The sequence below is a fragment of the Pongo abelii genome, chromosome 16 (assembly GCF_028885655.2).
Source record: "Pongo abelii isolate AG06213 chromosome 16, NHGRI_mPonAbe1-v2.0_pri, whole genome shotgun sequence".
Classification (NCBI taxonomy): Eukaryota; Metazoa; Chordata; class Mammalia; order Primates; family Hominidae; genus Pongo; species Pongo abelii.
The window spans coordinates 74184459-74198256 of record NC_072001.2 but is presented as its reverse complement, the minus strand read 5'-3'; the positions used below and the strand labels follow the sequence as shown (position 1 = coordinate 74198256).

The 13798-nt window shown below is 35.8% G+C and overlaps 1 protein-coding gene across 8 annotated transcripts in view; it reads right to left on the bottom strand.

Moving 5' to 3' along the window:
• The window catches only part of LRRC49 (leucine rich repeat containing 49), a 153918-nt gene that overhangs the window by 56669 nt on the left and 83451 nt on the right, over positions 1-13798 (bottom strand). For all 8 annotated transcript variants that reach the window (XM_063716698.1, XM_054532831.2, XM_009249983.4 and 5 more), the window contains 2 exons: positions 8040-8123; positions 3949-4112 (listed from right to left, as the gene is read on the bottom strand). In XM_063716698.1, coding sequence (XP_063572768.1) covers positions 3949-4112; positions 8040-8123 — 248 coding nt within the window. The remainder of the gene's footprint in view (positions 1-3948; positions 4113-8039; positions 8124-13798) is intronic.

Here is a 13798-nt window from a genome sequence, read left to right as displayed (position 1 = left end):
GAACAGTGGAAACCTATTTCCCCTACAAGTTGTGAAAACTTACTACAAAATTACTATAATCAAAAGAGTCTGGTATTGGCATTAAAACAGATAAGTGAAATGGATAGTCCAGAAATATGTGCACATATTTACAAAATCTTAACATGAGATAAAGATGGCATTCTCATGAAAAAAGAAGTTTAATTTTTAAAAGGTTATTAGCAAATTGACTAGTCAATTGAAATAAAATCAAGTTAGACCCTTATCTAACATTGTGTATAAAAATAAGTTTGAGGCCATGTGTGGTGGCTCATGCCTGTAATCCTAGCACTTTGGGAAGCCGAGGCAGGAGGATCACTTGAGATCAGGAGTTCGAGACCAGCCTGGCCAACATGGTGAAACCCTGTCTCTATTAAAAATACAAAAATTAGCCAGGTGTGGTGGTGGGCACCTGGAAAATCTCAGCTACTCAGGAGGCTGAGGCAGGAGAATCGCTTGAACCTGGGAGGCAAAGGTTGCCGTGAGCCAACATCGCGCCACTGCCCTCCAGCCTGGGAGACACAGCAAGACTCCATCTCCAAAAAAAAAAAAACAAAAAAAAAAAAACAAACAAAGAAAAAAGAAAAAAATTTGATGGATTGAAGGACTAACTTTTAAAACCTTATTACAATTTTAGAGTATTAAATTCCATATTACTTGGATAAACTTGAAACTGAAAAATAATTTTTAAAAAAGAAATTAGAAATAGAACTGACATGTATTATTTCATAAATCTAAAGCCCAATGCTATAAAGTTTTAACATTATAAAGTATTACAGTTCTAACCAAGTAAAATTATATTTTGCCTTTTAAATAATATTAAATATAGCTCTAGGGCTATATAAGAGTGGTATATTAGTTATATAAATTGTCACTTCATTAGAATTTTTATTCTTGACACTAGGCCAGGCAGTTCCAAGATGGCCGAATAGGAACAGCTCCAGTCTACAGCTCCCAGCGTGAGCACAGAAGACAGGTGATTTCTGCATTTCCAACTGAGGTACTGGGTTCATCTTACTGGGGCTTGTTGGACAGTGGGTGCAGGACAGTCAGTGCAGCCCACCGAGCATGAGCCAAAGCAGGGTGAGGCATCACCTCACCTGGGAAGGGCAAGGGGTCAGGGAATTCCCTTTCCTAGCCAAGGGAAGCTGTGACAGACGGCACCTGGAAAATCGGGTCACTCCCACCCTAATACTGCGCTTTTCCAATGGTATTAGCAAATGGCACACCAGGAGATTATATCCCGCGCCTGGCTAGGAGGGTTCCTACGTCCACGGAGCCTCGCTCATTGCTAGCACAGCAGTCTGAGATCTAACTGCAAGGCGGCAGCGAGGCTGGGGGAAGGGCACCCGCCATTGCTGAGGCTTGAGTAGGTAAACAAAGCAGCCAGGAAGCTCAAACTGGGTGAAACCCACCGCAGCTCAAGAAGACCTGCCTGCCTCTGTAGACTCCACCTCTGCAGGCAGGGTATAGCTGAACAAAAGGCGGCAGAAACCTCTGCAGACTTAAACGTCCCTGTCTGACAGCTTTGAAGAGTAGAGGTTCTCCCAGTACAGAGTTTGAGATCTGAGAATAGACAGACTGCCTCCTCAAGTGGGTCCCTGACCCCCGAGTAGCCTAACAGGGAGGCACCCCCCAGTAGGGGCAGACTGACACCTCACACAGCCAGGCACCCCTCTGAGACGAAACCTCCAGAGGAATGATCAGACATCAACATTTGCTGTTCAGCAATATTCGCTGTTCTGCAGCCTCTGCTGCTGATACCCGGGCAAACAGAGTCTGGAGTGGACCTCCAACAAACTCCAACAGACCTGCAGCTGAGGGTCCTGACTGTTAGAAGGAAAACTAACAAACAGAAAGGACATCCACACCAAAACCCCATCTGTACGTCACCATCATCAAAGACCAAAGTTAGATAAAACCACAAAGATGGGGAAAAAACAGAGCAGAAAAGCTGAAAATTCTAAAAGTCAGAGCGCCTCTCCCCCTCCAAAGGAACTCAGCTCTTCGCCAGCAACGGAACAAAGCTGGATGGAGAATGACTGACAAGTTGAGAGAAGAAGGCTTCAGATGATCAAACTTCTCTGAGCTAAAGCAGGAAGTTCGAACCCATTGCAAACAAGCTAAAAACCTTGAGAAAAGATTAGACAAATGGCTAACTAGAATAACCAGTGTAGAGAAGTCCTTAAATGACCTGATGGAGCTGAAAACCATGGCACGGGAACTATGTGATGAATGCACAAGCTTCAGCAGCCGATTTGATCAACTGGAAGAAAGGGTATTAGTGACTGAATTTTTATTCTTGCTTTATTTTTGTAGCTGAAAGAGCTGACGAGATCTACATGTGGATCCCAAGTGAGCTGAAGGAAATACACTGATATAAGTTAATTCTATAACTAAAATTTAAAAAGCATATTTGCCTAAATATATGTTAGACTCTAACTCCAGACAATTTCCAAAACATTATTCTCATGTCACTCAAATTACTTCTTTTACTATATATTTTTTGCATATGAAAGGCTTAAAGAATTCCAGCTAAAAACCTGAAGTAAAAGCTATATTATATTTAGTTTTAAAAGGTGTTTCAGAGTTTAGTTAAGGTAATAAGACACATATGCTTCATCAAATTAAACAAAATTAAAATGTATTCTATCTTTGATTTTTAGGCTTTATTTTAAAATTATGTAAATATAGTCAGCCCTCAGTATCAGTGGGTTCTGCACCCATAGATTAAACCAAATGGATCAAAAATATCCGAAAAAAATTCCACAAAGTTCCAAAAGCAAAACTTGAACTTGCCACATGCTGAGTACTATACCAAATCCACGCAAATGTAGTGATGTGTAGGCACTGTATTAAATACTATTTAAGTAATCCAGAGATGATTTCAAGTATATGGCAGGAAGAGTATAGGTTATATGCAAATACTATCCCATTTTATATAAGGGAATTGAGTATCTGCAGATTTGGGTATTTGCAGGGGTCCTGGAACCAATCCCCCGTGGTTACTGAGGGACAGATGTACAAATATATATTTAAATTATACATGCACTATAAAGATATAAATGCTTTATGTCCCTCTGAATTTACTTGATTCCAATATGCTTTTCTGAGAGGAAGAGAAACATGTGGAGTCTAGATAATGCACTCAGCATTGCTCATAAACCTAGGGATATATTATCATGTGATAAATGTATCATAGAAGAAAAGAGGTTGTGAGCCACTGGAATAGATAGATAGTATAGAACACAGCTGGAGTAACTTTCAGATTATATGTCCAATTGCTTACTACTAGTAGTTAAAGAGTAAGGTTTTGTGCTGGCTGCTGAGGACACAGCAGGAGTCAAGTCAATCAAGCAGGATTCCTTTCCTCATGAAGCTTACATTCTAATGGGGAAGACACACGTGAAACAACTACCTACCAACTTGGAGTTAGGGAAGGCTTTTTTGGAAGATGTGAAGTTTAAACTTCAGACCTCTATGGGTTTGCTGAAGTTAGCTAGGGCGGGATCAGAGAAATAGTGCAGGGAAGTGATTGGTGTCAGGGCAGAAAAACACTATTCCTATAAGAAAGGTTCTGAAGTAGGAAGTAACTGAACTGAAAGACAGACAGTGATGCTGCAATAGCAGAAGAACATGGTTGATGGCATGAGATAAAAGAGATGAAGTGGGCAAAAGACATCATAGACTATATTAAGCAATCTAGACTTTTCCCTATAAAAAATATGAAATGCCCTATGAAGCATGTTTTAATTTGGAGAATGTTATAGTAAGATTTATATTTTCAACTTTTCCATCTTAATTTCTAATTTCAGCAAGTTTTCTTAAGAAAACTCTTTTAAAATAATTATATGTAAAATGGTTTCTAATTCCCACTCCAAATTCAATTATCCAAAGATGCTCGTATCTTGAAAAAATACCATTGCATACCCTGTTTCCTCTGGGAATGCAGAGAGGGTGCTTCCATCAATCTGACAGGGGTCCTGAGGAGAGTCAGAATCTTTTCTATCTTCATTTGTAGCAATATTGGCTACTCGTTGTTGTTGCAAGTCCCACTGTCGAGCTACGTTGTTAATTGTTAACCTTTTCTTCTCCTATGAAAAAGTTAATTGTGACAAAAGTTATATAACGCAATTTTTGTAGCAGAAGTGACATCTAAGGGGCATATTGTTTGTACCTTCTTATAATACTTTTAAAAGGAACCTATTCCTTATAAGTAGATACCCAATACATTCTAAAACAAGATTCAAGAGGCCTGTATTTACTCTCTGCATCCAAAATCTCAATAATTATCTAACACTCTAAAGGAAAAAAATATGCAAACAATTATTGCTCTTTAGGAATTTAATTTTATTAAAAATAAATATACAACCAACTAGAGATTAAAAATTCAAAATCTGAAGTTTTAAGTTCACATAAATTTTTACATACTTAATGTTATCTGAAGTTTTAAACAGAAATTTATATGCCTCTAACACAGTAAGAAAAAACTAATGATATTTTAGTTTTTCTACTCAATAATTAAGACTGGTAAGGTGAAATAATCTTGGAGGGGGGAAGGGAAGGAGTTGATCAATGTTCCAAGTTTCTCAGAATAAATTATAATGTCTGAAATTTAAAAATTATTCTCTAGACTATTAAAATAAATTGTACTAGGTTGAAATGTCTCTAGATAACTAGTACCATTCCAGATGAGCAGGAAAGAAATTAATTCATTATAAGCAATGGATGCCTTAAGGTAGTGGTTCTCAAATTTCAGGGTACCTCAAATCACCTGGAGCTTACAACAGATTGCTGATTTAGAGTTTTTGGAGTAGGGTTTGAGAATTTGAATTTCTAACAAGCTCCTAAGTATTCTAATATTGCTAGTTCATGGACCTCACTTTGAGAACCACTGACTTACAGCATTGGAGTTCAGTCCTCTCATAGAAACCCTGTTGTGAAAAAGCAGATCTAGACTACTGAAAGAAATTGTGCTAAATTGAAAGGTTTCTATTCAATTTATATATTAATATATTAATCTATATATTAATAGAAAAAAACAATCCCTATTCTGGTAAAGTTTCCATTATCAAAAGATAATATTTAATTACAGCTTGTCAATTAGATCAGAATGCTGAAAATAGACACTTTCCTTTTCCTCTTTACTAAGACTACAATCCTGCATTGAAAAATCAGCTGAGTGTGATACTGACCCCTCCTCACCTGCTGGCCCTGGAGCCACAGAAGGCTAGTAGGAAGATTCTCTGTCCACTCCTTCAGTACATGTAGAATAATTCTTTTTAGTTGTACCTCTTTGCATATGTTTGCATAATTTTTGGTTATCTAAGATTTTAGCATGTATGCATGGCATTAGATAGGCATAAAAAGTGATATGGCTTGCTTAATTAAAACTAAAGTTTTAAAAGTTCTATTTCTGTTTTAAACATGTTTTCTGGGGGAGTGCAGTGGTGCATACTTGAAATCTCAACTACTTGGGAGGCTAATGCAGGAGGGCTGCTTGAACCCAGGAGTTGAAGGCTGTAGTGTGCTACAGTCACACCTGTGAACTGCATTCCAGCCTGGGCAACACAGCAAGACCCCATCTCTAAAAAAAATGTTTTGGGCCTGACTTTCTTTTTTTCTGTTGTTTGGTGTTTCAAATTTGTGTGTACAATTCAGTGGGTTATATTTAATATGTATATACTTTGAAGACTTTCTGACATTCTATGTATGTGCTCCTTACGTAAAGCAAGTAGAAATCTGCAATTCCTATTGTAAAAACATTTTTTCCCCATTCTATAATAAAAATGCTTCTTACCTTAAGGAATTCTATTTAAGTTACTTGCTGATGACTATGCCAACCCAATTTTTAATCTAAGCAACTCTGTTTTTTTTACTCAGTATCAAGGCCACTTTGAAAGAGGCCAGGGCAGTGAGTTAATGGGTGATGATTCTCATGTTGGCTTCATGCTTTTGGATTTCTGGCTGGCAGGGGTAGGCGAAAGAAATACTCAGAATGAGATAGATATAGTAGTGCTTAGAAAAAGGGCATAAAATATCTTTAGACCACTGAGTATGTTAAATTTATAATAAGATAATCTTTGAAAATGCAAACATTTTCCTATATTAGTGCAAAAGTTAAGCTTCTTTAATTTGGGTTATTAAAATCAGATCATTACCAGGTTGACTAAGAGAATGATTAATTTTACTGGGGCCAGGAAAAGGGAAGACATATTTTAAGACAGGAGTATAGCCTGTCTTAATGTCAGGTAGGGATTAATGGCTGGCCAGGAAGACACATAAGGGCTCTGTGCATCTGTGGAGGGAAAAAAAAAAAAAAAAAAAAAAGCAGCAGCAAAAGAAAGGTTAGAGAATGCTAGAGATTCTGCAAGGCAGAAGGGGGTACCCAAAGTAAAGTGTAAAGATCACAGAGGCATTTGGGATATCAGCAACAATTTTATGTTTCTAATAGCTAGGTGCCAATAAATGGCCAAGTCTGTGCTAAAGTGACAAATATTTTAGAAGGTGCCAAATTCCAGTTTCTGCCATTTGAGTCTATTTTTCATAGTCCAGGCAAGACCATACCAGTATATGCCATAAGTTTCACTTTCCTTCACTTCTAAGGTTACAAGGAAAATAAAAAAATAGAAAAGCAACAAGGCAGAAGACAGTATCTATACACTCTTCCTGTAATCAATCCATCCCATTTTCTTTTTTTTATTTTTTAGCATTCTTTTTTTTTAAATTATACTTTAAGTTCTGGGATACATGTGCAGAACGTGCAGGTTTGTTACATAGGTATACATGTGCCATGGTGGTTTGCTGCACCCATCAACCCGTCACCTATATTTCTCCTAATGCTATCCGTCCCCTAGCCCCCCCACCCTCCAACAGGCCCTGGTGTGTGATGTTCCCCTCCCTGTGTCCATGTGTTCTCATTGTTCAACTCCCACTTATGAGTGAGAACAAGCAGTGTTTGGTTTTCTGTTCCTGTGTTAGTTTGCTGAGAATGCCCATTCCATTTTCTTAATGATCAATATGTAGAGTTGCAAGAGCAATCCTCAGCAAATGCTGAGCGTCTGTTGTATCATGATTCCAAATCTGAGCTAGGGCTAGAACCTGGGTCTCCTGATTCCCCATGCTTTTCCTCTTACTAAAAATAAAAATACTAAGTAAACCTCGTAACTAAAGAGTCCTATTTAGTGACATTTTGTTTTGTCTCACTATATTTTCCAGGCTGGACTTCATTCCTGGGCTCAAGCAATCCTCTGCCTTAGCCTCCCAAGTAGTTAAGACTTCAGGTACATACCACCTTGCCTGGCTAGTCATTTTTTTGACTTCTGAGTGCCACTTTAATTTTAAAAAGAAAAGCATCTATATAGAGCATGAATGAGTAATGATAATCAGGGTGATGTCCTTAATTTTAGAACATAGCATGATGCATATTATGAACTATAAACTTAAAGCTGTCTTTACTTATACTTTGCAATGTTAATATAAAATATTTAAAAGAGAATATTTAAGGAAATTAATATCTGCTAAATCATTTAAAACCAGTTTAAAACAAATTTACATTCCTAAGTTCCACAAAATCTTTATCACTTCTATATCATAAACTTTTTAAATTTAAAAAGCTATCATTAAAAAAAACATGTAGCAGAGCTCATTAAAATATATCAGTAAAGATGACAGTCAATTACAGTACGTTCCAAAATGAAGTGAATAGGCCATGGGATACACAAGCTGATGCACTGGTATGAAATAAAAGTGTTATAACTTCAATTATATTTATTTATCATCTCTTCCTTTTAAAACTAGCCTTTGCATTATTTTATAATGTATATCATATTTTATTTCTTAAGTACAGGTTTATTTATAGGTAATAACTTGTAAAAGTTTTAGGGGTACATACATTCTGTTGATAGGAATAAAAAACTTACAAAGTTTAGAAACCACTTTTCCAGTAGACTAGCTAGCTGGCTTTCGGGTATGTGTGTCTACGTGTGCACACACATCCATGTAGACATCAGAGAAAATACCTTAAGCAAAGATTGTTTATGACTTTCCCGCTTCTTCTCTTCCTCTTTTTTGGCTAAAACAGATGCCATACGCCTTTCTTCTTCCTAAAAGACATTTTCCAAAAAGTATTATGAAGAGTTTAACCATTTTTTAATACTAAATATCATTGGTCCTATTAAGTACAGTTTTCTTCTTGAGAGGCATAGTATTTACTAGCAGAAAATATACTCTCAAAGAAAAATTTAGTATGTTTCTCTTTATTTTCTTCTTTCCTCCTAATGCTAAAAATCTGTGCATTCCTAACTCTATTCCCAACTCTGGAGGTGACGTGAACCTAGCTCATACAAGAAAGAAAAAAGAATGAGAAGAAAAGGAGAAGTATGTTTGCATCATTTTCCTTTTGTACACTGTGCATCATGGTTCCACATAGGTTTAAACTTTCTATCATCAAGGTAAGAAGGATAAAAGTGATACATCTAACAATGTTGACTGGATCTGTGATAGAAAATCAGAACTTTTTGATGAAAAAACCAGGGTAAATATCTTTTAAAACTCCAATTATATTAATAAATTATTCCCCATTAATATAATTACTTTTGGTTTGTTTTTAAGTTGTGTTGCCCAGTCTCATTTTTTAAATTCTAAAAGCTATGAAATATAGCATGATGACCGTAGTTAATAATCCTGTATTGTAATCTTGGCATTTGCTAAGAGAATAGATCTTATATGTTCTAACTACAAAAAAAAAAAAAAGATAATTAGGTGAAGTGATAGAAATGTTAACTAACTTGATTGTGGTAATCATTTTATAATATATATCAAATCACCACACTGTACACCTTAATTTTATATAGTTTCATCAATCATACCTCAACAAAGCTGGAAAAGTAGAAATGACAAAATAACATTATAGACAGTTTAGAAAAATGCTTAAAAATCAGTCATAATCCCAAACACCTAACTCAAATCTTACAATTTCTGTGTATCAGTTTATAATATTCACTATGAGCAATTTTTTTAAAGGTTATAATCTATATACACAATCTGGACCATTTTTCCCCTGAAGACTGTCAGATTTTAATAAATTATAACCACGTAACTTTTAATTTTCATTACCAAAAGATTTGTAGATACTCAAAATGATACAATAATTTGAGACAAGCTTGAAAACATCTTCAGAGATAGGAAACCATAACAAGTAACTTAGCAGATTTGAAGAATGACTCTTTTAGAAACAAAAAATTATAAGAATTGAAATTTAAAATTCAACAAAGGGAGATTTAATAGCAGATTATACACAGCTGAAGAGAGAATCAGTCAACTGGAAAATAGAGGATGAGAATGTTTCTATATGTTTTAGTATCACCCTACATACTTCTCTATCATAGCACTTAACCTGTTTCATTTTAATTATTTCTGGTGCTATCCCTCTTGCCTCCCATGCCATAAAATAAGCTCTATGAATGTATGAACCATGTCTGTTCAGTAATTTATTAAAACTGAAACTGCTGTATCAAATGGTAGACATATTTCTATCCTTTTGATATGTCTGCAAACTGCCCTCCATAAATGCAGTTCTAATTTATACTCCTGCCAGATTTCAACATTTGATTTAAAACCTGATGGTTATTCATAAAAGCTGTTCACCAAATATTCTTGTGTCTTTGCATATCCAAGACACATTGTGAGATAGCACTTCTAGCCCCCTTGAGGTTAGATGTGGCCATGTGACTTGCTTTGGCCAATGTCATATGGACAAAAGTGACATGTATTTACTTCTGGTTGAAAACTTTCAAAGACAATGTATGATACAACTATTCTCTCTCTCACCTTGCTACAGCACCTGCAAAACTCCACAGGTGGGTACTTTGAAAGCCTGAGTACTAGAATGAGGACAACACAGAGCAAAGATCCCAAATCACACATCATAGGCAGACAGGTATTAGAAGCCTGAAATAAACTTTGTTGTTTTAATTCACTGAAGTTAGAGAAGCTGTTACTGCAGCACAATCTAGCCTATGCTGACCAGTATATATATGTTATATTAGAATTAAAGAAGGTCAAAGAGACTATGAAAATGTGTTCTAGAGGATGGGCCATTATACATGCTCCTGAAAACAAAGAAAAAACCTAGATTAAATAATTATATTTAAAAATGCACAAACAGAAACCAACACAGAGTTTAAAAGGAAAACTAAGAAAACATATACTAGACAACTCTAATTTTAGAAATAACGAAACAAATGCTCCAGGACATTAGTAACTTGTGTGAGGTCACATAGCTAGTGATAAGGCCAGGATCAGGACCAGAAGCCATGGCCTGCTAGAAACAAAATTCATATTTTTTTATAATAAAGATGTATTTAAATTAATTTTACTGATTTTAGATAGATAAAGAAGAGTTTAGAACTCAGAAGTGATCTGCCATATGATTTAGTTGTTTTAAAGGAAATGGAAATGGAAATGTAATGTAATTTTAGTGAATTTAAAGTGTCTTTTACAATATGGAAAATAATAATAATTATTATTTTTTAAAGACAGAGTCTTGCGTCTTGCTTGTTGCCCAGGCTTGGAGTGCCGTGGTGCAGTGTCGGCTCACTGCAACCTCCGCCTCCTGGGTTCAAGCAATTCTCATGTCTTCGCCTCCCAAGAAGCTGGGATTACAGGCATGTGCCACCATGCCAGGCTAATTTTTGTATCTTTAGTAGAGACAGGGTTTTACCATGTTGGCCAGGCTGGTCTCAAACTCCTAGCCTCATGTGATCTGCCCACTTCAGCCTCCCAAAGTGCTGCAATTACAGGCGTGAGCCACCAATGCCCAGCTGGAAAATAATTATTCTTAACTTTTAAAAACTAAATAGAGGTAATGAGGAGAAATAAACTAAATTAAAAATGCAGAACTTTGAATCCTAGCTTCACAAAATATCTGGTTTAATAATTCTGTTAAATTCTTTTATTCAGTAAATACTGATTTGGTATCTACAGAGTACAATCTATTTCAGAATAAAGTGTTTAAAAGAGCAAAATACACTGATGTTCAATTGTTGACTCATCTATAAAATGTGAACTAGAAACAGATTGTTTTTTCAAAGAGCCAATTTCAAACAGTACTGGAAACTGTATGGATCACGTACTACACATACTTACGAGATGATTTCATCAGATTTTTGAAAAGAATTTGAGCTTCTATTAAAGGCAGTAGGGCTTAAAAGGAAAGCTAAACCTTGGAAAATTGGATTTACACCAAATCAATTCAAATATTGAATGTTTTAAGGAATTTATATATCTGAGAGCTATATTTCAGCCCAAATAATTACAGAGTAACTAAACTTAGAAAAAAAAAAACCTCTAATTGTGAAGATAAGTTATAAATCTGTTGGTAAGAAAGAAAAACTAAAATTCTGGCATCTTCTTGATAATAGTCCAATTTCTGGGACAAAAGCCATATCCTTTATATAGCAAAAAATAAAAATAAAAAAATTAAATAAGTCGGGGGGGGATCTGGGATCTGGGACAAAAAACTACTTTTTTCCTCACTTTGTTTTGGCCATGAAGACCCAATATAGAAATGATTTCAAGTCAATTAAGCCATGCAGTGATTTAATAGGTGTTTGATAACCTAGATTATACTTTGTTAGCAGATATTAAGGCCTAAAACAATGCATGTATTACACAAGAAAAATACTGATCCAAAATAAATAATAGTAGTCCTAATATAGGCAGCAATTTATTTTATGAAATTTTAAAAATCAAATGGCAAGGTGTGTTTTAACCATACACTTTAGTTATAAACATTATTTTCTTTGAACATATAAAATATTAAAACAGACTTTAAAATCACAGGGTTTTTTCCCTCAAAGAGATGGTCAATAATTTTTACTCAAACAATCACTTTTGGCAAACAAAACTGATTTTTTTGCAGGGTCACACCTAGTGTTAGAGTGAAGATTAGAAACCATGTCACCTGACTTCTGGTCCAGGGATATTAGCTGTTAAATACTGGGGGGGGGGAAATAGTCAGAACAGGGTAGGTTATGTTGCTGTAACAACTTCAAAACTTTCACTGGCTTATGATTTTAAAAAAGTTTATTTCTTGATCACGCAAAGAACACTGCAACTGTCTTCAATGTAGTGGCTAAGTATTCCTGAGTGCTATGATCTGATGGCATCCTCAACTTTATATAGGCATCCACAGTGACTACCACATGGGAAGGAAGCATAAGAATCATGCTTTTAAATGCTTCTGCCTGGAAATGATATATATTATTTCTGCTCACATTTCATTGGCCAAACATCTTCCCACATGTCAAAAAGGAGGAGAACCAGAGCATATTGGTGAACATTAGTAATGTCTACCGAAACAGAAAACGTACACATGAGATGAGCTCCTTTTTTTTTTGGAGAGCAAATTGTAAACAAGTTCACACTAAGCCAATTAAACGTGAGCTTGAGGTGAAAACTTTAGACATTGTTTGTTTCTGAATTGTGTTGTTGTTTTTTTTTGAGACAGGGTCTCATTCTGTCCCCCAGGCTTGAGTGCAGTGGCGAGATCTTGGCTCACTGCAGCTTTGACCTCCTGGGTTCAAGCGATCCTCCTGCCTCAGCCCCCCAAGTCTCTGGGACTACAGGCGCGTGCCTCCACACTTGGCTAAATTTTTTGTATTTTTTGTAGAGACAGGGTTTTGCCATGTTGGCCAGGCTGGTCTCAAACTCCTGACTCAAGTGATCTGCCCACCTTGGCCTCCCAAAGTGCTAGGATTACAGGCATGAGCCACCACGCCCAGCCCTGTTTCAGAATTGTGAGAATACTGCCTGCATTCACAAAATGCTGCCTTAGAAATAAAAAGGAAAATTCTGCCTCCCAGAATTTTCTATATAAGGGTCCTTGTTCTAGCCCCTCAACATGTGTCTGTTCTCTCTTTTTTTGAATAGTTGTGAAAACAGTTGAAGATCACTGGGATATCTTCCTTATGTCTTCTCCTTTGTCAACTAATCATGTCAGATTCTTTGGAAATGCTCTAGTTCGTTCTGCCCTCTAAAACTAGTAATAGTTCAGGTATAATCTGACCATTGTAGAAAAAAATGGGATGGGACTGTCTCCATTTTCTGAATTCTCTTTTTCTATAAATGAATATTGTTTTAAGCCATATTAACTTTTAATAATCACATCTCATAATTAATTGAACTTGAATTTAGCAATTCCAAGTCACTTTAACACACTCTGCTAAGTATAATCTTGTATAATACTGAATTTGTGCTAAGAATTGTTTTGCTTGATTGTTGTTATGGAATAAAGTCCAGGATTTTCAATTCATCTATTTTTTTATGTTGTTAAATTCTGCTTACTTTTCTAGACTAGGCATAAACAAACTTTTTCTGTAGAGGGTCAGATAGTAGAGTAAATATTTTAGGCTTTGTGAGCTGTATGTGATCTCTATCTCATATCCTTCTTTGTTGTTCCTTTTTTTTTTTTTTTTTACAATGCTTTGAAAATATAAAAATCATTATTAGCTTGAGAGCTGTACAAAAAGCAGGCTGCCAGATGGATCTAGCCCATAGGCTGTAGTTTGCCAAACCCTGTTCTAGACTATGGAGATAACTTTTGGATTCTCATTTGATCAACCAATATATCAAGAACTCTAATTTCTCTAGTTTCTGTCATTCACATACTTTACCAGAATAACAAATATTTTCTCCTAGACATTAATAAAAATGTGAATAGAATGGGCTGGAGGAAAAAAGCCTCATGGCATGCCAGTACAGATTTCTCTAAAGGCTG